This window comes from Haliotis asinina, chromosome 10, assembly GCF_037392515.1.
Source record: "Haliotis asinina isolate JCU_RB_2024 chromosome 10, JCU_Hal_asi_v2, whole genome shotgun sequence".
NCBI classification, from domain to species: Eukaryota; Metazoa; Mollusca; class Gastropoda; order Lepetellida; family Haliotidae; genus Haliotis; species Haliotis asinina.
In genome coordinates, this window is record NC_090289.1 from 8,082,926 (window position 1) to 8,110,268 (window position 27,343).

Genomic DNA, 27,343 nt, shown 5'->3' on the forward strand with positions numbered 1-27,343 from the left:
CTATTATTGCATTCACAGTTTACTTCTCACTTGAAAATAATATAACTTTTTTACCCTTAAACATATTCAGCAAAAAAGGAGAGTTTAGGCACCCTGTGTTTTTCCAAATGAGACAAAAAGCAATCTAAGGATAGCATAATTGTCATCAATAGACAGATTCTTAAATGTTGAAGATGGGCAACAAGCAACACCAAGCACAAAATGCATTGCAATACAGAACATCAACAAGTGTCACATCAAAACATAAATAATACATACATAAATAGGATACAAACACAGGTTCAATGCCATAAACTGAAAAGTCAGGTTTCGGTGGTACAGTATGTGGTGTATATATGCCTTGTATATTTAGCCCACCAGTAACTTTAACGATAAATGTATATCATAATTAATGTATTGAGAAATGAAACGATGAACACATTTCACATAGCTACTGGTTTACTACCCGCAGACGTATGGACTAGCTGTTCCCTTAGAAAAGGTAATAACTTAAGACATCAGCCTAACTAAAGTCTCACTCGGCAATTTTTCAGCTACATGTAAGAAGTTGGTAATAACTGAGACTGGATAAGACAATCCAGTGATCGATACTGTGAAAATCAAGCAATGCAAATGGGATATGATAACATGTCACACACAAAGTTTAATATGACTTAAGGACTAGCCGCCTACACCATGGAAATTGAAAACATTTCTACAACTCGTTCCTGTCACCTTCAACTGCAAACCCTTCCGCATAAACAAGTAACATACAAGAGAGCACCAAGTAGAATTTTTCTCACATGTTCTGGGATTTTTTGGTTAGTATTTCACAGGTCCTTCCATTTCCATGAATACATACAACCTCGTTGTATTGTTGTAGTTGACGGAGACAAGCAACTGACTTAAACAAAATCAATAAATTACCATTGAATTTTCTTTGGATAAGAGTGAGTGACTTTGGTTTTACACTTCTTCTAGCAATATTCCGGCAATATCATGGCAGTGGACACCAGAAAAGGGCTTCACACATTATACCCATGTGGGGAATCGAACCTGGGTCCTCAGCTTGCCAAGCAAATACATTAACCACTAGGCTACCTCATTGCCCTCTTTGAATGAGGAGGTATAGCTGGACTGTTAACTGTGCAGTGTGTATCATGTAAATTATATGTGTGTATATTGATGATTATTGCACCTGCTATTATATATTGCTGGTCTTACAGAACCATAATCTTCATGATCATCATGAACAGTAAAGTCAACCCTGCTTAACAATAAATATGTCAACCATTTTGTCATGTAACAGTCAGGGTAGATATGTGACTGGCAATAAGAACGATAATAATCATGATAATAAAAACAAGAGTGTGGAGGTTACTACAGAACAATTTCACACTTAGTGAAATCATGAAATGAGACAGCATTCCTTACAACCAAATTACATTCTTGGACAAGGTCATAATAATTGGACAAATATACCTGAAATATTGACCTGGGTAATTGTTTGATTTTAATACTCAGTTACAAAACATTATTTGATCAGCTGAATTTGGTTTGATTAGTATTTTTGACTAGGTGCAACATGTGGGACTGAAATACGACATGCCGAGAGACAAAGAAGACTTCAACGACAGCAAATGTAGCCCTAAAGCACACATTGTAAAATAGATCTCACTTGCACAAGGCAGTTTTCACCAGATATACTGACTTAGTGTACACTGGTATGTAGCAGTGATGAAAATGAGTGAATGAGTGAGTGAGTGACAGAATGAATACAGTTTCTTCACTGCTTTTAGCAGTATTCCCAGAATATCATTGTAGAATTGTGTTTTACATATTTGGTCTAAAATGGTGAACAAATGGGATGTGATTTTTCACAATCAGGAATGGTTTAGCTTTGATTTAAAGAAGGATGTCATAAGCTACCATGGGTGACTATTGTGAAAAGTATGAGTTTAACTTTACATCCATATATATATAATCATATTTTAAATCATAATTTGAGCATTCCAAAACAACTTTAAATTAAACCATAAAGTTATTGGTAAAACATTATTACGACCTTCATGATATATTACATCTTCAAAGACCCCAGCATTGTAGTCAAATTCAGTACCTGATGACAACTGGTTTTAAATCGAAGCTTCATCATTCCTGAAAAATCACATCCTATTCGGAACTGCACCATATTTTCACAATTTTTGGGGGGCTGACAAGTAGTCCAAATCTTCACATGATAATCAAACCAAGGCTTTGGCATGACAAGGAATGCATTAACTGTTGGACTATCCTTCTTGACACAGTGATATAATAGGAGTATCACACATCACAAAGGCTGTAAACACTATCAGAGGATTTAAACAAGAGGAAAAAGAGATTAATCAGTATTAACAGTGTAATGAACACATGGCAGAAACGGAAACTGTAGTTCACATACTAAACATGTTAAACACAGAGGAATGGAAGGGCACATTGATCAGTCTTTGGAATCAGGTTTTTGGTACTATTTTAAATTCTGGATTTTCATATTAATATCACATGGTCCCTATCACTCACCCCTGATAATCCAGGGTGTTACATCTCAAATGATGGGAGCAATGCATTGCTTTTCCTGCTTTGGTTTATCTCCACTGACATGATGCTGACATCAAATTCCAGCTAAAAGGAACTGGAATTAATCGCCAGTTGGGATGTTGAGATTTGAGGGGTGGGTTACAAAATAAAATATGAGTTTCTATGGGAGGGACATAAAAATCAAGCACACATGGTCATAAATATCTCTCGCCACAATATTGTGTTCCTATTTGGTCTCTGTTTTTTAACTCCACCATTCAGGTATTGAAAACACATACCAAATCTGGTATCCATTTGGTTGTCTATAACAGTTTTGAGAAAATCTGTCCTTATTGGAGATAATTTGCATTAAGTTAAGACGTGCATGACAAGTGCCATAACTCTGCAAAGAATTGGAACACGGTTTCAATTTTCAAGCTCTATCAAGGCATTTGTGCCCTGAAGATACATACCAAATATGGTTTCCCCATCTGTAACAGTTTTTGAGAAAATCTGCCCCATCATTTCGGACAGACGAATGACAGATGAAAGCAGCTCAAACCTAGTATTACATATAAGTCAAGAAAATTTTAAATGTACAAGACGATGGGGTGTGTCATCTCAAAATATGACGAGCATTAGTGGAGGGCTGTTATTTATAGTACACAAAATCATCTCTGAACTCTCCACATCTGTAATCAATGACTTGTCCCTAGGTTTGAGGAATTCTATGGGAAGCTCTAGGACGAGATGGAGAAGATAATGTTATTTCCGACAAGAAACTATGGCAGTGACGACCAAGTTATCATAACCATCACCATGGAGACATAACACCCTGCATGATCCAGGATGCTAATAAACTTCAAAACATCTTATGTCATCATTAAAAACATACAGGTTAGTAAACGAGATATTAGGGAAATCATACAGAATATTAATACTGTTAGTGTAGGGTGAGTGACTTCTGTTTTAAGCCAGATGTGACATTACTTCAACCAAATTCCATATAATTTATCAGTATTCGTGGGGCATGGACATACGCCATGTTTTCAGCAATTCTCAGTTTTATTACAATAATTGTTCTACGGTTTTCAAAGTATGTGAAGAGGCCTAACAAGATGCCATAAGAAAACATTGTTGCCCAAACTGAAGGTGACATCATTGCAGATAATGATCTTGTGATGTCGTTCATAAAGAGAACTGATGGGATTAAAAATCCTCACTTTTCTACATTTTCTTAGATGATGGGCAAGGTTTGTACCTTTCAAAATGAATCTATGAAAGACAGAAAATCTGAAATTCCTTGTTACTGGTGAGTTAGTCTGTAAATAACTCATCCTCAATCACATTTACACTATTACAGAAACTTCAGTTTTCCTTGATCCATGTTGAAATCACATTCTCATCAAATAGGAAAAGAGCACACTTTTCTCATCATAATTCAAACTAACTCAATGGTAAGTCTGCAATTCTGAAAATGAAAATTCCATACTGGTTTTGTAATCCAACCCTATTCCATAGTCAGTTAGTGTTACACTTTATTTTCATACTTTGACACAATAAGCTAATTCTTCATCCATCATATACACTGTGTGCCTTTGATAGAGAGACATCTTACTTAGCACCGTTCAACTAAAGTCATGCTGAGATAGCAAAAAGGACCAGGCTGTTACAAAAAGTACTGGAAAAACAGTTCACAGAAAATTTCTCATTCCCTTATCCTGTATTTACAAAGTTCCTGCCAAACTCTGGCATTTCAGTCTGTTCAAAACAAGCTGCCCTGAAAAACGATGTCACAAGTTTCATGCTTCCAATTCAGACTCATTATAACAACACCTACAGGTGAAGGACCACCTGACTCTTATATATTACTATAGTGAATATGAAAATGAAATACAGGGGAATTTTTTCATATCACCAAAGCTAATCTGTTGCGCATTGACAAATGAGTGAGTTCAAACAATATCACGATGGGGTACACCCGAAATGGGCTTCATACACTGTACCCGTTGAGGGAATCAAACCCGGGTTTTCAGTGTGACACTTTAACCACTAGGCTACCCCACTGGCCTCAAAGACAGATCAACTGTAGTAAAATATAAAAGAATCAAATGGTTCTTAAATTGTTTTAAGTAGTATTTCTTGTCCTGACTATTGGTTTTAGATGTTTGCCAACATGTTTGCTGAATCCTGCAAAGTGAAAAAAAGGCTTCCACAGTAATGGAAAGAGTGAACAGCACAAGAATATCAACAACAGAAACTCTACCGCGCAGGATGAGGTAAATGTGGCAAAACATAAGCACTGTGTTCAATAAATACGTAAGTAGAGCATCACTGTACAATCACCACCATCTAGGATGATGTACAAATATTTAATACATCTCATGGCATAACTCATTCAACACGTCTTCAAATCCCAAACACACCAGAATTCAAAACAAGCAACTTTATATTTACAAAATAACATGAATTGGTTTGAAGATCAAACCTATTGTTTCTAGTTGAAAGTATTTGTCATTCTGTCCTGGTCTCTGCTTTCACTGTCACTTCTTGTTTGTGGTCTTCATCAGCTTGTTTTTCTTGAGTGATCTCCCTTGGTTTTCCATCAGCGTTGTCTTCATCTGCAAATTTCAAGTTTTTTTCCAAGATTTCTGCAGCTTCTTTGGAAGAAGCAGTGCTTGCTGGTGCAGTGCTTGCTGAGGCAGTGCCTACTGTTGGTTTCTTTATTTCTATATTTTCAGTTTTTAGCTGGCTGCTTTCCTTATTTTTATCAGCACTGCTTCCCGATTCCTCACTATCATCTTCTTCATCATATTCACTATCCTCATCATCATCCTCAGCAACTTTCTGTTCACCTATTGAAACAAATAATTTGAAACATAATATTGTTGAACAGCAAATAATAACAGAGAGTCAATTTCCATAAAACTGCAATGATTCAGTTTGGTTCATCAAAAAAATACAAAATACAACACCTTCTTACCATGTTTTTATAAACATTATCGCTATTTCAATTAGATATTTTTTAAAAAGGACTTGAATCAAAGTTAATGCAATTATAGGCTGATTGTGATAACCACTAACTGTATACAAGGTAGATTTTTATGACCAATGCAAAACAATCTTTACAACACAAGTTTCAGTTGTCTTATTCTACACGACCCGTGAAGGTCCAGGGCAGAACTCATGCTTGCCACGTAAGGCAACTATGCTTGTCATAAGAGGCAACTAATGGGATCGGGTGGTCAGGCTGGCTGACTTGGTTGACACATGTCATCGGTTCAGAATTGCACAGATCGATGCTGATGTTGTTGATCACTGGATTGTCTGGACCAGACTCGATATTTACAGACATATGCAGCATAGATGGAATATTGCTGAGTGTAAAGCAGCTTGGGCCAGGTTCTGTACAGGAGGACACCTTTGTTGCACAAAACAACCAATCATGTCCCAGATAAGATCCAGGCTCCTTCAATCTTGAGATACTTCAGGGGATGCTTAACTAAGTTCTTTGTGTATATTTCAGTTTGTTTGCATTTTGATACACTGACAGTAAAAAACATGTTACCTTGTGTTGCAGCTCGCTTGGCTGGTGAGGGTGGGGCAGGGAATTCCAGTTTGGGAGCATGTGGCCGCTGTTTCCTTGCAGGGTTCATGGCATAGCAGTAGCAACAACGGAAACCTGTTGAGAGAAGACACAAACCACTGCTGCATCACTATCATTTGAGACTGCTAATAGCTGATCCTCCCCTTACAAACACACCATGAGCTGCAGTAGTTGCAGAACTAAACTGATTTGGCAATCAGGTCCTTGGGTGTTACGTTTACCAAGCTGGTAAACACATGGGTTTTGTAAACACAGGCTAAAAGAACCCGTATTCAGGAGAATCTGACATCTGAACCATGAACTTCTTCACTTCTTCCATGGGAGGTAACAAACAGCAGACAATGGACATACATTCTCCAAAATGAACACTCATCAAGCGAAATACCTTTCTTCAGGAATGCCCTTCATGATGAATGCGCTGATCACTTTGTTAATTCTGATCTAACAATGTCAAAGATGTGCAGTCATGTATTTCTTGCTGAGAATATGATGAGAATATGAATATGTCAAGAATTAACACACAAAACAGACAAAATACCTTTAATCATGAAGGTACTATCTCCATTCTTGAAAATGATACAAATCCTGAAGTTGGTGAACACTCTTACCCTTTCACTGAATCACATAACATCTACTAATGTTGAAGACACTCACTCACCTACTCCTTACAGGCACTGAATTCCACTAATAATGTTGAAGACACTCATTCACCTACTCCTTACAGGCACTGAATTCCACTAATAATGTTGAAGACACTCACTCACCTACTCCTTGCAGGTACTGAATTCCACTAATAATGTTGAAGACACTCATTTACCTACTCCTTGCAGGCACTGAATTCCACTAATAATGTTGAAGACACTCATTCACCTACTCCTTGCAGGCACTGAATTCCACTTGTAAAACACTAATGAATACTTACTGAGGAATTCAAACTCTTCTTTCAAAGCCATTCCATTGTGAGAATGGCAATATCTACAGATGAGAGCATAGCGGTTCTGTGGTCCATCTCCAACAAGATACTCCACAACCTTGTCGAAATTGCCCCTCTCTCTGGGCAGGATTGGCCTCGGTAACGGTGGCCCAGGTGGACTCCCTGCAATTCAACACATGAACCCCCGTAAAGCAGACTCACAGGTGGTAAAAAGTCAAATCGATATGCTGAATTCGACCGAGTCATCAAGTGATCAAATGAATTCAACAAATGGCAAAAATCGGTTGCGAACCTTCTTTGATTGTGTCGCATGTGTACTGAACATGTTCTCGCTATATGGCAAGTTGGATGTGGTGCAGCCAGTCAAATTGCGAAAACGTTTACATGCAGGGTTTGAAATACCCCTTATATTAGTGTGCCATGGCATGGTTAATATTGAAATGGTGTGGTTAAATAATGTTCTCGGCGCCCTTATGGCAAGCTTAATGTTTTGAAAACATTATTCACCTTTAGTCATTTAATCCTCCAAACAATAACAATTGTTATTTACATATTGAATAATGCCATATATAATGTAATATTCTGTATAAAATTGATATATTATACTTATCCTGACTCATGCTTAATTGTTTACTCTCCTCTTCCTGGCGAAGGCAGTGGAACACCTGAAATCCCTTGAAGGTCCCTTCTACATGAAGCGGACATACAATTACACTCACCCAAGTATTACCTCCCTTTTCCTGCGCATATGGTCAGCTGATCGCCATGCTACTTCACTGTCTCCTCTAATCACCCGACACGAGAATGCGAGCGTTCAGCATGTCTGTGAGGGGCAGCTGTGAGAGCTTTCGCCATGGGTCAAGATAAGTATAAAATATCAATTTTATTCAGAAAATTACATATTTTTCCTTAACCTGACTCATGTTTTATTGCCTCCAGAATCCGACAGAAATGGCGGTGGGTCAAACCATGCTGGATTTTGCTGTCAGTTGTAAATTACGTCCAAAAATTTCCCCCCTAATGGGAACTTGTGACAGCAATAATTGTGTCTTATTCTTCTCATATTCGTTGTAGATTTTGTGGGGAGTCACATCCAGTTGAAGAAAGGTTTGGTGACTGGTACGTGATGACACTAATATAGCTAGTGTCTTGCTAGTTTCTGACGCAACTAAATATCACGATATAAAAATTGAAACTAGTTGTGACCTTTCTTCATGTTTAATTATCTTCATAATGAATGCAAGGTCATAATCACTTATGCTAGTCTGTTCAAGACGTGCACATAGACTTTCCATCAAAATACTCTGCAGAACGACTCTCTTACGTCAGCATCGTCGGGGAACTGTTAGTTGCTGAGCAACGACAAGTGGTCCAAACTGATGAATGCTAGTGACGTCCTCCGTGGCTATGTCTCACAGATAATGGTTGGCGAATACTGTATTTTGACTTCCAAAAACAGCCTTCCATAATAGTAAATAGCGAGCAATTACCATGTAGTGCTAGTGTAGAGGCTAGAGCTCTGACTTCAAGTAGGTTAGAGGCTTGTGGAGGGTCTAATCCTGCAGCTTTATATGCTCTAAGTATAACAGCTCTGATCCAGACTGAGATAGTGTTGTGGGATACTTCCGTGGGTGTCTCAGAAGATATAAGGATAAATAGGCGCTTGAACCTTTGTCTTCCAGACTTGGTATGTGCAATGTATATTTTCAATGCTCTCACTGGACATAATGATAAATCTTGTGCATCATGCGGTCCTAAAATTGAAGACAAAGCCGGAATACGGAATTGTCTATCCAGTTGACCTGGCAGTTGATTCTTTGCTATGAATCCCATTTTAGGCCTAAATGAGCTGTTTCCTGGTGACTTGTGTTGAAGCTTGTTCGATTCGACGGAATACCGATAGTTGGCCATGCATTTGTTTTCTGTGGGGATGAATGAGAAGATTTTTCCACTCTGGTAACTGTAGTGTTGGTTGTCCTAGCTCTTCTATAAGTGTTGGAAACCAATCTCTCGTTGGCCAGTAAGGCACGACCAAAATCAGTTGTAACCTCTGTCTGATTTTCTTGATGACTTTTGGTAACAATATTGGAGGGGGAAACGCGTATGCATTTATTCCTTCCCATGGAATGCTGAGAGCACCCGTTGCCCAGGCTAAGGGATCTGGTACTGGCAACACAAAGGTTGTTGTCTGTTTGTTGAATCTCATTGCAAATAGGTCTATTTGTGGTGATACGAAAGTTCGACTGACTAGTTGAAACACTTCCCAATGCTGCATCCATTCTGTTGGAGATGGACGTAGGGGACGAGATAAGCATCTGCCATGACATTGCAGGCTCCTGGTATGCGACATGCTTTTACTCGAAGATTCAGACTGTCGACTAAGTTGAACAGTTGAAACGTTCGGCACAGCAGAGATAGTGATCTTGTTGACACTTGTTTGTTTATGTAAAACGCTACTGTTGAATTGTTCGTGTGGATCATTAATATCTTGTTTCTGAATGCTGTCAACCAATGGTGGATGGCACGAATGACCGCTTTCATTTCCAACTGGTTGTTGTGAAGAGCTTGTTCCTGTTTGTTCCAGATTCCTGCTGCTACCTCATTTTCCAGATAAGCTCCCCATCCTTGTAGAGATGCATCTACATAGAGGTGGTTGTTGAATACTGGCTACAACATATAGGCTCCTGCGCAGACATTTGATTGGTAAGTCCACCTCATCAGAAAAGGCTTCAGGCTGTCTGGGAGCAGAATCTGTCCTCTGTTGTTGAGATGAAGATTCAAGAATCGTCGTAAGGGACGCAACTGCAGTCTTCCTCTTCCTCTTGCGCTGACGCGAGGAGGCTTAGTAGACACTGCCATTGTCAAAGTGTTAGCAGAGAGAGTAGTGCTTGCATTATTTCTTGAATTTTGATCCACCAGTCCTCTGGAACTACAATCTGATAGTGATAGTGATGAAATGAATCCCGAGGAATTTGATATATTGTTGAGGTTCCAATTCCAACTTTAGGTGATTTACTAACCAATCCAGCCTGATTGTGAAGTCTAACTGTAGTCCGAGTTGACTTCTCCATTGATGCGCTTGTATGCTGTCGTCCAGATAAAAAGCACTGCGCAGCCCCCTGAGGTGTAGATAATTGACGATGGGTTTGGTTATCCATGTAAATAGCCATGGGGCCGGAGTTATTTCGAACGGTAGGACTGTCCATTGGTAATGCTGGCCGTTGAAAAGGATTAGATTCTCAAGTCATTTGACCCGAGTTAGTAGTCTGATAGTGAAGTCCAACTGTAGCTCCCATGATGAGATTGTATGCCGTGATGATGCGTCATTCTTCGCCTTCAGATCATCAACAGTCAACTTGTTGACATTCCAAGGAAGTCTATTTATAGCTGGCTTGCTGTCCGATCAGAAACTGCCCTTCACTGCTGTAATCCTCCTAATAGGCAACGTTGAGTCTGCTGTAGAAGATCTTTATGCCATCCAAACAATCAAATGACGCTGTAGACTGCTAAACTAGCGTGTAAACGACATCTTTCCATAGTTGAATGACTGTAAGTGCAATGTAGACGACTTCCTAGCACTGGAAAAATAACATCACAATCTGCGCAGGGCGTTGTCTCTCAAGGACCTATCAGATCGTAGATGTTACGTCACTGGCTTTCTTTACAGGGCGTTGTCTCACGGGAACCAATCAGATTGTAGACATGACGTCACCTGTGTAGCAGATAACTGATCATTGTGAAATGTTGTTCTAACAGTGATACCCTTGCTAGCATTCAGGCTTGTCCATAACCATGCTGTTTGGCAAACATGTGTCCAGATGAGTAAAGCATGCGAAAAAAACTTCCGCCGCTTGCAGCTGATGTGGACAAATTGTCTTCCAGGTAGATGTGCCAGAATTTTTCCACCGAAGATAATACTGTCAGCTCTTGTGATTGGAGGTGTAGTTTCCAGTGGTAAGTTGCAGTCATCTCTTCGTGACGTATTCATCGTTGACTTTATTGTTTTATTTCATTTTACATCAAGTTATCAAGAATTCTTTTGGGTTGTTTGGTGGTCCTGAAAAGGACCATTGAGAACGAGTGTTGGTTTAGCCTGCATCCGTCTGCTTGAGCACTGTTGTCAAGGTGTTGATGGACTTGATCATCATCTTTGTTACCTCTTCAATCTTGTCAAGGGAGTAGAAGTTGAGTAGTTGAGATGAGGTTTTCAGACATAAACTGTTGATCATTCTTCTGACTGACAATAGTTGCCAGGAACAATTATTCTTCCTCGTTTTCAGGATTGCTGAACTTGAGATGCGCGTCTAAATCGAGCCCGTCCGAATGTCATCTATCTTGAAAGATCATTGCGGGGACTGCTGATGATCTTGTTGTTGTTGAAACTTGGATGCTGACTTGAATGCCATAGATAACTTCTCATAAATCGTAGATATTGGAGCTATCGCCGGAAACGTTAACGCATGTCTTCCTTCTTCATCCTATAAGTGTTGGGTTAGTTGGAATCCTTGGATAATGAGACTAAGTCCAGACCATTCACGATCCATGATGTGACGTCTGAGTCCAGGGCTTCCTCCGGTGACAAATCACGATGTTGCCTAACTTCGTTCTTCCTTGAGTAAGATGAATTCATAGATCTCCGACTGCGTGAGTCTAAGTCCGAAGGGGAGGATGACTGCATAAGACGTCTTCTATAAATAAGGGGGAGACTGAAGGAGGCCTTCTTTGCTGACGAGTCCATCTACGAGTGCACTCACAGGAGCGCGTGACATCACTCACCTGAGTATAGCTACTCGTGTGAGTGCACTCACTCAGCTTGGGTATATCCTTCTCTGTGCTGCGATCTGATGATCGGGACCTGGATCTTCTGGAGTGCGTGCATGCATGCGTGCATGTTCTCGCTGATTCGAAGTCAAAGTAGTTGACAAGTGCAGTCATCTTTCCTCTTCCAATCTTCGTACCATGAGGTTCATCATCTGCGTTGTAAATTGTTGCATGAAGACGCCTGCGTCGAATGCATGCGGTGCGTGCATTAACGACTGTGTTAAAGAGTTGTCTAAGATGCCCATGAATGCAGACGACATCTGCTATGTCTGTTGTAGATGACATGTGTTCTGAGGTGTTGAAGATGCCGTCGGTGTCGATCTATTTGCCGATGTCTGATGCATGGTCTTCACTCCGGATTATTAACTGAGACTCGTCAAGATATTGACGTTCTTCTAAGGGGACTATCTCCTCCCCAAATGACTTCTTTATCAGTGAGGGATGATTCTTTGATGATCTTGCAGATGACGACTTCAACTCCAAAATTTTCTTAGTCTGAGACTGTCCTGTCTCAACAGATGATCTCTTCCGAGTCTTGGGAGGGGACTTGCCCAACCCTGGACACAGCCTTGGAGATACGGCTGGCTTCTCGCTGGAATGAATCTCAGCATCAACAATTAAACGGTTACCCGACTTTATTTCAGTAGATTTAGACATGACTAATGCGAGCCGACGTTGCTTATCTCTAGCATGTCTGTGAGCAGACCATAAATATAATGAGAATTCTGCTTCAGACAATTTAATGCAAAATATACAATAAGTATGAATAGAACATAAAGGTTTACACACTGAGCAAAGCACCTGCGGGTCAATAGCTGACAGCCGTAATCTGCACTGAAAACACGATTTCATCAACTGAGACTAAGTCTCAGTTGACGAAATACATGTTAGAAATAGACACAATATATATAAAATTGTATCATAATAACAAATATATACAAGCCAAAACTTGTATACGGCACAAATATAGTTATAAAAATCGAAAGAATGAAAGACTTATCGCCTTTACGGGACCCCAGGTGCCTCCAGCCGCCCTCATTGGGCGATAGGGACAGAGTGATTTTACGTCCGCTTCTTTCAGAGGGGAACATCAAGGGATTTCAGGTGTTCCACTACCGTCGCCAGGAACAGGCGAGTAAGCTATTAAGCATGAGTCAGGATAAGGAAATATTTTGTAATATTCATACACGTTCTTTACACACACACATTTCTTTATTTAACAATACATTTGAAATGATCGTTGTCATGTATTCTCAAATGTGAGCACACTTTATTTCTGAAAGACACACCTAAAACATTCCTCTCAAGTATTTTGATCCCGGACATGATATGTAGAGAGAATCTGTACCACTACAATATTTTGAGGGAAAGCATAAAGTGAAATGATACAGAAATCAATCAATGAGAGGGATAACACCATATAGTGCCATGCAAAATATTGGCAAAACAGTTTTGTGTATCTAAGATTAAAATATCCCTATCATAAAGGGGTCTGTAGTGTTGAAATTGATATGAGCTTTATGGGCCTGTTCTATTTATTCCAGAAAGTCTAAAGGCTTCAAAGATGAGTTTGGACAGTCGTTAATTACCATATCCAGTCATGAACTGGCCATTGGCTGACATCCTCATCCGTTGTCCTGACATTGTAGCTGACTGTGGCAGGTGTGGTGTTGTCATTGGAGTCCGGACACCAGGTCGCATTGGGGTGGCCATTCTTGGTGCCACACGTTGGCGGAGAGCTACAAGATGAGTGGTCATGTCAGTGCAGTGATTTGTTGATGTTACCTTACCTCAAATTCTTTCATGATGTTGTAAATTACTTGATTCTTATTGGTCGAGGTTTTAAATGCATAATTTGAGCATAAAGTGTGTGAATTTAGCTTTAACCCGCCTCAGCAATATTCCACTATATGACAGCACTCTGTAAATATCGAGACTGGACCAGACAATCCAGTGATCAACAGCAAGATCTATGCAACTGGGATATGATGACATGTGTCAATCAAATCAGTGAGCCTGACCATCCACAATGATGGGAACCAGAACTAGATAAATAAATAAATGAGAGATGTTTACCTGACCCCTGAGAGGGTGTGACAACACGAGGTGTGGGTTGAGCTGGCTTCTGTTCAACAGAAACATTAAAACTTAACATGATAGAAATTAAATTTATTAATGTCATTGAGCAAAGATCACATATTTTGTCATCACATGTTTAAAAGAACAGGGAAATATTTTGGGTGTAATTTGTTAGCGTGAGTTCAGTATGATAGATGTGAATAGGTCAGATAATACCAGACAGTGAATGAAATGAAATGAAATGGGGATTAACATCGTACATAATATCTTGCTCATGTGATGATGTCCTGCTTGTACTATCCTAGATGTAACCTGGCTTTATAGTGCCAGTTCACCGAGATACCACGCTGCACTTAAGCATGAATACCCCACATAGATATATCATACAGACTCCTGGCCGACCAGCCCTTAAACTCATTAATGCTGAGTGCAAGGCAGGCAATAATTAGTGCCATATTTTAGCATCTTTTGGTAAGAAATGAAGGCAGTTTATGAGACTGTGACTAGACAGTCAGAGCACAGGAGTTATCAGGAATGTAAACATGATATGATTATGATAATATAGTTTCTTAAACAGTTTCTCACACATAGCTATAGGTAAAGTTTTGAAAAGCCATCCCTGTCATATTACCAAGATCAACCCATAACAGACTTACATCCAAAACATCCTGATGGTTCTGTAATCTGAAGTTATATGACTGAGCTAACCACATCTGATGTCAGTGTGTAAGTTAAATCATGGTATGTCGCCTAAAGTGATACTGGTGTTAGATATTTACATCTTTGGTATTACATATAAGTCAGTGTAACTTGTAACATAATTAGGCCAGACCAATTTTATTTCTTGTTTTACGGATCTGCTAGTTGTATTTTATCAAGAATAAGATAACAAAAAAAAAAAATTTCCCTGCTCAAAAATTAAAATCTTTATGAGTTTATTGGCCAAAAATGTCATCTTACAAGAATGTTCTGATAGTTTCTTTGACCAATATATCCTTAGTATATTGCTATTTGATTTTATTTCATTCTTTTCCCTACCTTTCTGAGGACAAAAATCTGTAAAACAAGAAATAAAATTAATCTGGACTTAGGTTCTATGGCAGTCTACTGGTCATCTTCTTATCTGACGACGTATGACTTTCACAATTCAGGAGTTTCTAACCTCTAGCTGCTTGAACCTGGCAGGATCGAACTTCTCGAGGATTTCCTTGGCCTTCTTGTATGTCTCCTTCTCCATCACATCTTCCAGCTACAACACATGCACATCACGATTCAGCAGCAGGAACAAGCTTGTCTCACTAAATCTTAAGACGTCATATTAACATGGAAGTTGATATGAACTTGGTTTAGATGTTGCATTCAAGATTATTGCTCTTATTAAGCAGCATTTATGCTGACAGCATCCCTTCCCACACTAAAATACCTGGAGATAATATAAATAACAAAGGCACATATTCAATGTTAAAATCAGTGGCAGTCATAAAACCATATGGGTATGTCTCAGGGAATATGAGCTATAAATAAGTTAATGAGAATAATTTTGAAATATACTTACAATTTGTTTCTTCTTTTCCCTAAGCTCTCCAAGAGAAATATCTGAAATGCAAATTCAACATGGTAGTGAAAAAATATTGCTGTTTCATAACAAAAACATCACTGCCAGGAGAATCTCATATACCGGTATATGAAGCTCTCTGGACACCAGATAGCAAGAGCCCACAGCACTGCTCTGTACATCTGACAGCAAGAGCCCAGTGGCAATGCTCTCTGTACATGTACTGGCAAGAGCCCACCAGCACTGTTCTGTACACCTGACAGCAAGGGTCCACTGGCAATGCTCTGTACACTTGACAGCAAGAGTTCACTGACACTGCTCTGTACACCCCACAACAAAGCTCACTGGCACAGCTCTGTACACTTGACAGCAAGAGAGCACTGGTACTGCTCTGTGCACCTGACAACAAGAGCCCACGGGAATGCTCTTACACCCGACAGCAAGAGCTCACTGGCACTACTCTCTACACTCGACAAAAAGGGACCACTGGCACTGCTCTGCACACTCGACAGCAAGAGCCCACTGGCACTACTCTCTACAGTCGTCAGCATGAGCTTTCTGACACTGCCCTTCTCACATGACAGCAAGAGAATTCCAGTAGTGCTCTGTACACTTAACAGCAAGAGCCCACTGGCACTACTCTCTACAGTCGTCAGCATGAGCTTTCTGACACTGCCCTTCTCACATGACAGCAAGAGAATTCCAGTAGTGCTCTGTACACTTAACAGCAAGAGCCCACTGGTAAACCTCTGCACACCCGAAACAAAGAGCTCACAGGCACTGCTCTGCACACCTGACAGCAAGAGCTCACCTGCACTTTTCTGTACACCCCACAACAAGAGCTCAATGGCACTGTTCTGTATACCTGACAGCAAAAGCTCACTGACACTGCTCTGCACATCCCACAACAAGAGCTCAATGGCACTGCTCTGTATACCTGACAGCAAGAGCTCACTGACTGCTTTGTCCACCCCACAGCAAGAGCTCACTGGCACTGCTCTGTACACTTGACAGCAAAGAGCCCACTGGCCAGTGTCACAGCTTTCAGTACACCTGACAGCAAGAGCCCACAGGTACTACGCTGCACACTTCACAGGAAGAGTCCACTGGCACTGCTCTGTACAACCAATGACAAGAAGTCATTGGCACAGCTCTGTTCACCTGACAGCAAGAGCCCACTAGCAATGCTCTGTACACTAGATGGCAAGAGGTCACAGGTACTGCTCTGTACACCTGACAGCAAGAGCCCACTGGCACTTCTCTGTACACCCCACAACAAGAGCTCACTGGCAATACTCTGTACACCTGACAGCAGGAGCTCACTGGCACTGCTCTGTACACTTGACAGCAAAGAGCCCACAGGTACTGTGCTGTCCACTTGATAGAAAGAGCTCACTAGTACTGCTCTGTACACCTGACAGCAAGAGGCCAGTGCCACAGCTCTCAGTACACCTGACAGCAAGAGGTTAGTTCCATAGCTCTCAGTACACCTGACAGCAAGAGGCCAGTGCCACAGCTCTCAGTACACCTGACAGCAAGAGGCCAGTGCCACAGCTCTTAGTACACCTGACAGCAAGAGGCCAGTGCCACAGCTCTTACTACACCTGACAGCAAGAGGCCAGTGCCACAGCTCTCAGTACACTTGACAGTAAGAGCGCATTGGCACTGCTCTATACATCTGACATCTGGTACTGCTGTTAACACCTGACAGAAAGAGCCTAGATCCACATCTCCCAGTTCCCTTGACAGCAATAACTCGCACAAATGTTCAAAACAATATTTGGTTAGCAATCTAAGCTTCAAAAATAATACCATCACTTGATTTCTTTCAAGTATTTTTGAAAGTTTGCTCAGTTACTTTTCTGATATTTATTGACAATTGATCGATATTAATAGAGCAATATCAACCCAGACTTTGGCCTGAGCATGACTCCCTCGTGTCATGAGAGGGAGTCATGGACAAGTTTTTTGGCGTCAACTTCAGTTTGGAACTTTCATAAAGACACCAACTGTGATTGCTTAATAATGACAAAAAACACAAGGTAAGGCAGCTCAGATTTTGAATTGATTTAACTGAGTTCTTTTAAACAACAGCAACTTACAAGTTTAGATTATCAGAACTAAGGGCTCAGTTGCATTGCATCAACAATGACACAAGTTTCTAACTTCACTGCATATTTTGAGATAATTTGTGTGTCACGTATGCAAGTTTTCTGCATCAGGGCAAACACTGTCAACCCATAGGATCCATATCAATAGCCAACAAAAAGTCAGTAAAGCTTACCATTACTAGCTATCCTCTTTACAAAATACCAGTGGAGGGTTTTCTTGATCCCCCAAATTCTGAAATAAAAAGGAATATTGTGCTAATGTACTTTCTAATTGTTTCCAATAAAACATGATAGATATTAATCTGACTGGAACCATAAACCGTAGTATGACATGAAAATACAAATATTCTTAACTGTGTGTTTCTATATTGTAACAAGAGTCATCAGAAGATGACATATCCCCCCCAACTCCGCATATTTGAAAGGACAGATAATCTGACAGTTACTTGATGTTTTCTAAGATAAGTTTGAATCGTTTCCATAGAAGTCATGAAAAATATAAATGCCATATATCAGTAAACAGCAAAAGGTACCATTTCAAGATCTATCTCATATATCTGCCAAGATCTGTTGAAAGATATCAAATGGTTTTCGAGTTGTGCTCTAGAAATGAAGCCCATTCCTCCATTTTGAGACTAAGTCAGAATACAGTTTCCATGTAAACCAGGAAAAATGAAAATGCCAAAACATTGTAAATAGCAAAAGGCACCACTTTGTGTCTGCCTCACATATCTGCCAAGTTTTGCTCTAAGCCCATCCATCCATTTTGAGACTAAGTCAAAATCGTTTCCAAGGAAACTAGGAAAATGATCAATCACAAAAGTCTGTAAATAGTAAAAGGCAAGACTTTAGGGTCTCCCCTACATATCTGCCATGTTTTGCAGAAAGATATTTACAAGAATTTGAGTTGTGCTCCAGAAATGAAGCCCATCCCTAAGTCCTAAATGTTTCCATGGAAACCGAGAAAATAATAAATCACAAAAACCTGTACATAGCAAAAGGCACCACTTTTTGAGTTCTGCTCTGGACAGTTTGGTCTAAAACTATTGAACGGTTCCTGAGTTATGCTCCGGAAACAAAATGATTATGTATGGACGAATGGTGTACTGACGGACAGACGAGGTGTCGACTATATCCCCCTGGCATGTATTGATTGGGGGACAAAAATGGCAAACAATCCTGAAATGGCACATTGTCAAAGTTCTCTATCCCAGTCCATGTAAAGAGATGGCTAATGTGATTGGGTGGTAAGGCTTGCTCATGTAGGTTGATGTTCATGCTGTTGACCACTGCACTGTTGGGTCTAAACACAATTATTCACAAACCACCACCATCTAGCTGGAATACTGATGAATGTGGTGTGAAATAGCAACCAACCATTAATCATACAACAAATGGATGTTTCAGACATAACATTACTTAATTATTGAAGCAGTTCTAGAAACATATAAATATTTTCAACCAAAATTGTCAATATTTATCTGTACAAACTTGAAGACTATCGAGGCTAAAAGTCATTCAAATTTAAATAGGTCACAAACCTGCAAGCATCGATAAACACAACTCTTTTAGCAATATTCCAGCAATACCATGGTAGGGGACACCAGAAATGGACTTGACATACTGTTACCAGGTGGGGAATTGAACACAGGTCTTCGGTGTGATGAGCAGACACTTTTACCATTAGGCTACCCCACTGCCAAACACTCTATTGATATTGAATGCTGTGTTAGGTGTATTTGCTAGGGTTCTGTTGTATGGAGCAGCAGTGTTGTTTTTGATTACACAATGCCATTTAGAAAGTGGTCAAATGTAACATATGTTATAGTTGAGGTTACACTTCTTTAGTAAAGTACAAATTCTAGTACTTTTTGAGTTGAGTCCCATCCAGGGATTCGAACCCTCAAAGTCAGAAAGTGAAAGTCATGGTGGCTGAGCGGGTTAGGCATGTGTGTTGGTGATTAGGTGCCCGACTCTGAGGGTGCAGGTTCGAATCCTGGATGGGACTCAACTAAAAAAGAACTGGAATTTGTACTTTACTAAGACTGAGTTGATTTTATTTAAAACACAAACATCAAGATCAGCACAATATGACTACAAACTATAAATAGGTCTAGTTACAAGAGGTGATCCAATTATTGAAATAAGCAAAGATTGGTCACAATAAATAAATAATCAAACAATTGATCATGCTTTCTAATAATCAAACACAAACAATTTTGGAACAACTAGTTGCATTAACAGTTCTTTCACAAGATTGGTCTTGTCTGTGTCTATAAATTTACATTCTGTAAGCACTACAAGCTTTTCCAAAGCCTTTGAATTTATTTTAAAAACTCCAGCAAATTTACATCGTCCCTTACAGATGTGAAATTTGCTCATGAATTTTGGGCATTTTCTAAAAATATCCCAAAGAACTACATGTTTTTGTGCATTAACATCTCTAACAGGATAATTTTTACAACCACTAAATCTTTCAAAATCTCACTGGCCACCTAGACCACTACAAACTTATGGTTTAGTGGTCCTCATGAATGTTTACTAGTCTGGGACTACAAGACCAGGATAAAGTTTGCACTCAATGAGTCAAACTTGGAAATTTGGTTAAAACGTGTCACTGCACCTAAACCTATACTTTGACGCTCATGGTCACACTGGTGTCAATCATTGGATTGTCTGGTCCAGAGTGAATTATTTATATATAGCAGGAATAATGCTGAGTGTGGCTTTACACAACGAACACCTATGACACCAGGTGCTACTCACATGAAGGGGAAGGCCAGCAAAGGCAGTGAGTAGATGAAGCGCTCCTTCCATGTGTCAGGGAAGTACCAGAAGTAGAACACTATGGCGCAGATGATGTACAGGACAATAGAGTACAGGATCAGACTGGCGATGAACTTCTTCTGCAGCTCTTGGTTGTGTCGCCGAAATCGCTGGAGCTTGGTGATATCCTGTTGAGGAATTAAATTGATGAAGATTCAAAACCTACACAGCATATTTTGTCAAACTTAACACACATGATTCCGTCGCTCAAATACATCATTCCATCAAAAGCCAGTGCTCAGACGATGATTAAGACAGTCAGTTCAGACCAGATGTCTATTTATGACTAAATGGGTTAAAAGCACTGCCACAACACCAAGTGGAAAATGTGAAATCTTTGACAGGGACCTACGGATTTGTGGAAGTAAATATGTCTCCCTCCACCAGTTTTAAATACACAGGGTCCCTATGAAGCCTGTGCTATATACAACCAATAAATCAAGGTCTGGTTACAGTGAGATGAAAGGATAAAGCTTAGATAAATAAAATATACACACGTCTTTTCTATTAGATATTTTCTAAAAACTGAAGTTAAGTAGGTAGGTTTTCCATATTTCCAATGTTTACTGTTTATTTTGAGTGAGCGAGTGAGTGAGCGAGCGAGTGAGCTTTAAAGGACCACTAAACTCAATTTTTTGGTACTCTTTTCATCACTGCATATGAAAGACTTTTGGTTAGTCATAAACGAAACACCATTTTTTTCAAAAAAAGCTTGTGGTTATTAAATATCAAGTGCTCAAAAGTTGATAAAAAGCTGCCTGCTTCTCTCTCGCCTGCAAACGAAACCGCAGACAGGTTAGGTAACTCTGCCGCCAGAGCCCTATAGTGATGTCATAGAAGGAACGATTTCAAGTCAAATGTATCAAAAATGTGTAGGAAGCTCGTCATTTTGCTGATTTCTCGATGTCACCAAAGACATGCCGAATCGTGTTGTCGTCAATTGTTCCTTGGGGTCGGGTGATGGTGTCACTATGCACAGATTTCCACCAGACTCCGTAGTTTGTGCTTAAATTGGTTAAATTGGACTACTTACTACACGTTGCTGACCAAAAGGATTTTGCATGGATATAACGCTTTCTTCCTCGGAAACGAGGTTGTGGTCGAAGTGACAATATTATCGTAAGTAATATTATATTCACCCCTTATATTCACCGATTCCAAGAGTGAAATTGTTATGTTATAAGCAATGTCATGTAAAATCCTAATGTCCATCAATAAAATACATATTTTACTACCAGTAGAAAGTAATTTTGATTTTGTAAGTCGGTGAAAACAAACAAACAAAAATAGCATTCATCCTCAGACAGGGTGCCGCCATTTTTGAAAAACGTGAAGTGACGGGCTAAAGTCCGTTAGAATTATTGAGATTATGATTTGTTCTCATCAAGTTAGAAAATCAAAACTACTTTTTACTGGTAGTTAAATATGCATCATGGCCAAAAGTATTTTGCATGACACAACTTTTAACATAAGGACTTCTTCCAAGGAAGCAAGGTAGGGGTCGAAGTGACATTTATATTGCAAGGAATGTTATATTGACCTCCACCTCCAAGAGTGAAATTGTTATGTTATAAGCAATGTCATGCAAAATCATTTTGTCCATCAATAAAATACATATTTTACTACCAGTAGAAAGTAATTTTGATTTTGTAAGTCGGTGAAAACAAACTTAAATAGCATTCATCCCAAGACAGGGCGCCGCCATTTATGAAAACCGTGAAGTCAAATCCATTTGAATTTATGAGATTATGTATGGTTTGTTCTCATCAAGTTAGAAAATCAAAACTTCAAAAATATGTATTTGAATCATTACCAAAAGGAGTCCGCATGACACAACCAGTAACATAACCTAAGCGAGGTCGGGGTCGAAGTGAAAATACTGTGCGATAAATTTCTTCACTTGCTAAATTTACTCGGTTTGTAACGTTCACTCACCAGTATGCAGATACTTGTTAATATACGTCTTTATACTTTGGCTCATAATCCTAATTAGTTTATAATCATACTTGTATGCATTTTGAAACTTGATAAAAAGAAGCGATCTGCGAATGTATAACAGGAATGTAATATGTAGATATTTCATAGTTTTCCTATATGAATTATAATTCGCACGCACGCCCTAGTGTATGTCGTATGCATTACTACACTTAACGACAAAGACAATGATTCTGCTGAAAGCTACGACAACTTATTGAAAACAAAAATGCAAATATCAAAATTAAAGTTATAGGAGCAATGTCAGGCTATCACCTTCTTCGAGGAATGTATCCATCAATATCCACAAAAATAAGTGATATATAATTCATCTGCAGATTTCCGAAGTGATGTGTCTTTTAACAGTGTAATATACAAAAACTTGATGCATCGTTTCAGGTTTCAACACATTGCTGTATAGTTTCATTGGTTACCCAAGATAGCACACCTGGCAACTAATTGCATCATTCTTCTTAAAAAGTTATTTAGTTAGCCAATAATGAGCAATCAATCAATGTATTGGCGGTTAATCCTTTGAAAGAAGGGTGTTGTTTTACATAGACACAGACACGACAGAGTGTATTCAGAATAGATTAGTAAATGTACATACATAAACACTACCTTTTGACTAATCCCCCATTTAAATCCCCATAAAACTAATTAATCAATCAGCGTGTTATCGGTTAATCCTTTGAACGATCCAGATAAAAGAAATGCCAAATAGGAGCCTTTGTTGGGTAATCTAAGTGGCGTTACCACTAATTATACCTCTTATAAATTCATCAACTGAACATCAAGTGAATGATGACAAATAACATGTAGGTTTATACCACCTAACACGGATTACAACCTAGCGACACCAAGTGATTTTGACAGAATCATCTATGAAAACAAGAGTTGTAACTCAAAAACTAGGCAAAGCAGGAGACAAAACTACATGATAGTAGATTGTGAAAACATATAGCTTTCATTTTTCTCAACAGCTTTCGCGATTTCAGGTTTGTACAAACCTGTAAATGAAATAGTTTACCCCCTGAAATGTAGATGAATACTGCACAGACCCTCATTTCTATACCCACTATTACGTCACGGAGACGCACCGCTCTGATTGGTTGAAATTTCGAAAGGTCGATTAAAGGTAATTAAAGATTGAAATGAGCAGTTTTAATGACAGGGTTTCATTTATAACGATGTCAGCAAATGATTTTGCATTTGTACCCTATTAGAGTATATGTGACCTTTAAGCCATTTGTAGCAACATTCCAGCAATATCACTGTTGGGGGCAACAGAAACAGGCTTTACACATTGTCCCCATTTGGAGAATTGAACATGAGTTTGATGTGATGAGTGAACGCTTTATCCACTGAGGTATGGCATTGCCCCATATTGGATGATGAATGTGAAATATGCGATAAGCAACACAAGTCATGATGATTTTCACAGTACAATTCCCAGTGTGCTAGGCATCATATGAAGAGATAAGATGTGCACTAGAGGTGTAAACCACACGGTCAGGATTTACCCTTGGGAAGAGAGGGTGGCAGGCATCTACATTACACAACTACACAGCATAGAATCACTGTGTATTCAAACATGAATGAAGAATACAGTGGGTGCTAAACTTGCACTGCCTCTGTTATCATCCTGTGTAAATACCACAACAAGTAACCCTAACAAGAAAACAAATTGTGAAAGAGAGATAAAACCTCAAGTATTTCACTTCCTGAGGTGCAGAAACTGAATTCTACTGACAGTAACAGACATTATATAAACAGCTGAGTCAACAAAGTAGCAATACATCTGCCAAATGATGGCGGTCTGGTGTAATTTGACAGATTACTAAAGCAGATGTCTGAAACAAGTACATTGATACTGGCTATGACTGATAACTTATAAATAACTGATAAATTCTCACTACCAGATATTCATTTCAATTACCTGTTACCTACAGTGGAAACAGTTTACACTAACACCATGTGTTGTGGAAAGAACATTCTAAAGCTATTCACAAGATCATTTATCCTTAAATAACAAGTAATGTATATCATATATCATTAATATTATAGATGGATTGTTAATCTATGTATAATGTAGTGTGACTTTCACAGAAACAATACTAAACACACTCTGTCACTAAATCACTATAATATACCATTAACAAAGTAGGGGATATTCCACTTTGAAATCTTACAACTAGTCTACGTCAGTGCATATGAGAAAAAGTAATATATATTGATACAGATGAAACGTTTCCAAAGGAATGGAATATACTGTCACAATCCCCCTAATTTCTCTTCATCATCTCTTCCTCCTTGGCTGCATCATTTGCATTTAACCCATATTGTAAATCCAATATCCCATAACTGTTTTCAAGGTATATATGTTACATTTAATGTATGATACATATTTTAATCTAAACAACAAAAACAATAAATTTTTGTGAGGATAGTATGGAAAGTTCAGGCAAGCTTAGTTAGATACATGTTGAAAATGAAAATAATTAACTAACCTTGTCAATGCCCTCGAGGATTTCAACAGTTGTCTTCTTTTTCTGCAAGAAAATAAATTAAATATGACAGTGTCATCAAGCTCTTAAATCACAAAGCTTGAAATCAAGAAGATAGTTTTGGGCAAAAAAGTATGATACAAAAAACATCCAAAGATATCAGCTGAAGAATAAACTACTGCATTACAAAGGGCAAAGCTGGGCTTTAGATGTTATTGTGATAAATATGACAAGGTGGATAGGCAACGAGGGACAAGTATACAAAAGTATGGCTTCCACACTGCTGATCTATAAGGTCCAAGAAAATCAAACATTAGATTTTCATCTTTACTATCTCACATCCCACAACCTAGGCCTAGATACAGTTCTAATTAAAGGCCTTCCTTTACATGCGCTGGTGGACTGCAAGCTAAGAACTATACTGGGTTCATTTTCATACCAGTTTGTTCAATATATTTTACATTTTACATTAACAATTATGGCGGGATCATACATCGTAGTTTTCTGGATGGACATGTATATCATGATTTCTTGTGCTATGATCAGATAGTAAGAGGTGTGAGATCAAAAACACACTGAATACTAGCGTTTCCTATTCTCGCATTACTTATGGATATAGGCTGCAAAAATAATACAAACAGTTCTTATCATATGAATGTTTGTTGTTCTTAAATGACAGGACTCCCCTTCTGACATTGGCATCTATCAAATGCTTGATACATCAGGTGTATTACCACTCTTGAGCTCAATGAAAAACAAGGTTGTCCGCAACTGACTTATTGAGGGGTCTCCCTTTCTCGTGGCAAAACAAGGAAGTAATGCTATGTAGTGTAAGGAAGAGGAAGGGAAAAAGTTATGATTTGTCCAAGTTGGTAAAAGCTCAACAATATTTGTTACATTGCAAAATTTTTATCATTCGTAGACTTGGGCCACCTACTTGTTACCAGTAAGTGATGTAAACAACGCAGCGGTGATCTTGGCAGAAAACATGTTTACTGCAAGACTAAGAGAGTTACAGACATGTTACAGTTACATGTATACGACTGGCATTTACACCCACACTCAGCAATATTCCAGTTATATGGCGGCGGCCTGTAAATAATTGAGTCTGGACCAGATAAACCAGTGATCTGCGCATTTGGGAACCAATGACATGTGTCAACCATGTCTGAGAGAATGACCACCCAATCCCGTTAGTCACTCTTACGACGAGCATAGTCGCCTTTTATGGCAAGCATGGGTTGCTGAAGGCCTTTTCTACCCCAGGACCTTCACCGGTCCGGCATTTGAAAGAATAAATAAGTTGGATATACATAAAATTATCATCCTCCGTAGATAATACTGAAATGACAGTGCAATGTGCCCTGTTTTGCTACGAAATTGAAGTAAAAGTTTATATATAAAACTCAAAGAGAGGAAAACACAACTATGCACAAATCTTAGGAGAGTGTTATAATGAGAAAAGTTTTTTTGTTTCCTTTTATAATACACCCATCATTTCCAAACAAGATCTTGAGCTAATATGGACAGAGGTGACAGAGTTTGGGTTGGAAAGTATGATGATGGGGATTGTGAAAGTGTGGACTGTTTTGGCGTAGTAATCAGAGACTAAACAGATAATGGCATCAATCAAACTTTCACACATAACTTACACGTGATAACACAACAGCATCACTTCATAACACTTGCCTGACAAAAAGGCATATTTCACTTTCTTTCACACAAACATCTGGGTCTGAAATTATTGAAAAGTGTGATTTTGACAAACGGTGCTGAAGTGAGTCATAACCTTGTGGGCCGTATCTAGTCATGAGGTTGCCATAACTTACTCTAAATTTCCCAATTATCATGCCCATCTTGACCAATCAAAGGGCTAACAGACTGATCTGATTGTTGGTTGCGGTGAATCTGTCGCTCACGCTGTCACGTCGACTTGTTTTCAACTTTCGAGGACTTCCGAGGATCACCCGACGCCTGGCGGTAAACGACAGTCATTTAGAGTTGTTTCCCTTTAACCAAGCCAGTCTCCAAATTAACTGTGGGCGTGACTGGATACGTCACTGGTGATTAATACACAATCAACGTCCATAATAATCATTAAGTTATATTATATCAGTTCAAAATCGACGAACTGAGCAGGCCTTGATCCATTTCTACCAGCTTAACAAACCTGGTCTCACCGCTTTCATTTCCATATATATTGAATAATAATAATATTATTTAAATAAAAGAAATCCAGAACAAAAATCAGTACACTTTTCCGTGATAAAAGCATATGGGGAAATATTGATCTGATAACAATACTTATACACATACTTGCAAATGACTGATGTTAAGTGAGAGGGACGAAATATTACTTACATGAGTGTAGGAGGGGAGGTTCAAAAAGTAGTC

The 27,343-nt window shown here is 39.0% G+C and overlaps 1 protein-coding gene across 1 annotated transcript; it reads right to left on the reverse strand.

Moving 5' to 3' along the window:
* Positions 1-4,965: 4,965 nt before the first annotated feature.
* LOC137298108 (endoplasmic reticulum junction formation protein lunapark-B-like) lies at positions 4,966-26,942 on the reverse strand. Its single transcript, XM_067830187.1, has 11 exons — positions 26,779-26,942; positions 24,953-24,994; positions 20,409-20,596; positions 17,816-17,874; positions 15,532-15,572; positions 15,139-15,225; positions 13,974-14,022; positions 13,487-13,636; positions 7,065-7,238; positions 6,104-6,217; positions 4,966-5,390 (listed from the first exon to the last, which is right to left on the reverse strand). Exons 1-11 carry the CDS (start codon positions 26,803-26,805, stop codon positions 5,050-5,052), a joined length of 1,272 nt encoding a protein of 423 aa, XP_067686288.1. The 5' UTR covers positions 26,806-26,942; the 3' UTR covers positions 4,966-5,049.
* Between the last annotated feature and the right edge of the window lie 401 nt (positions 26,943-27,343).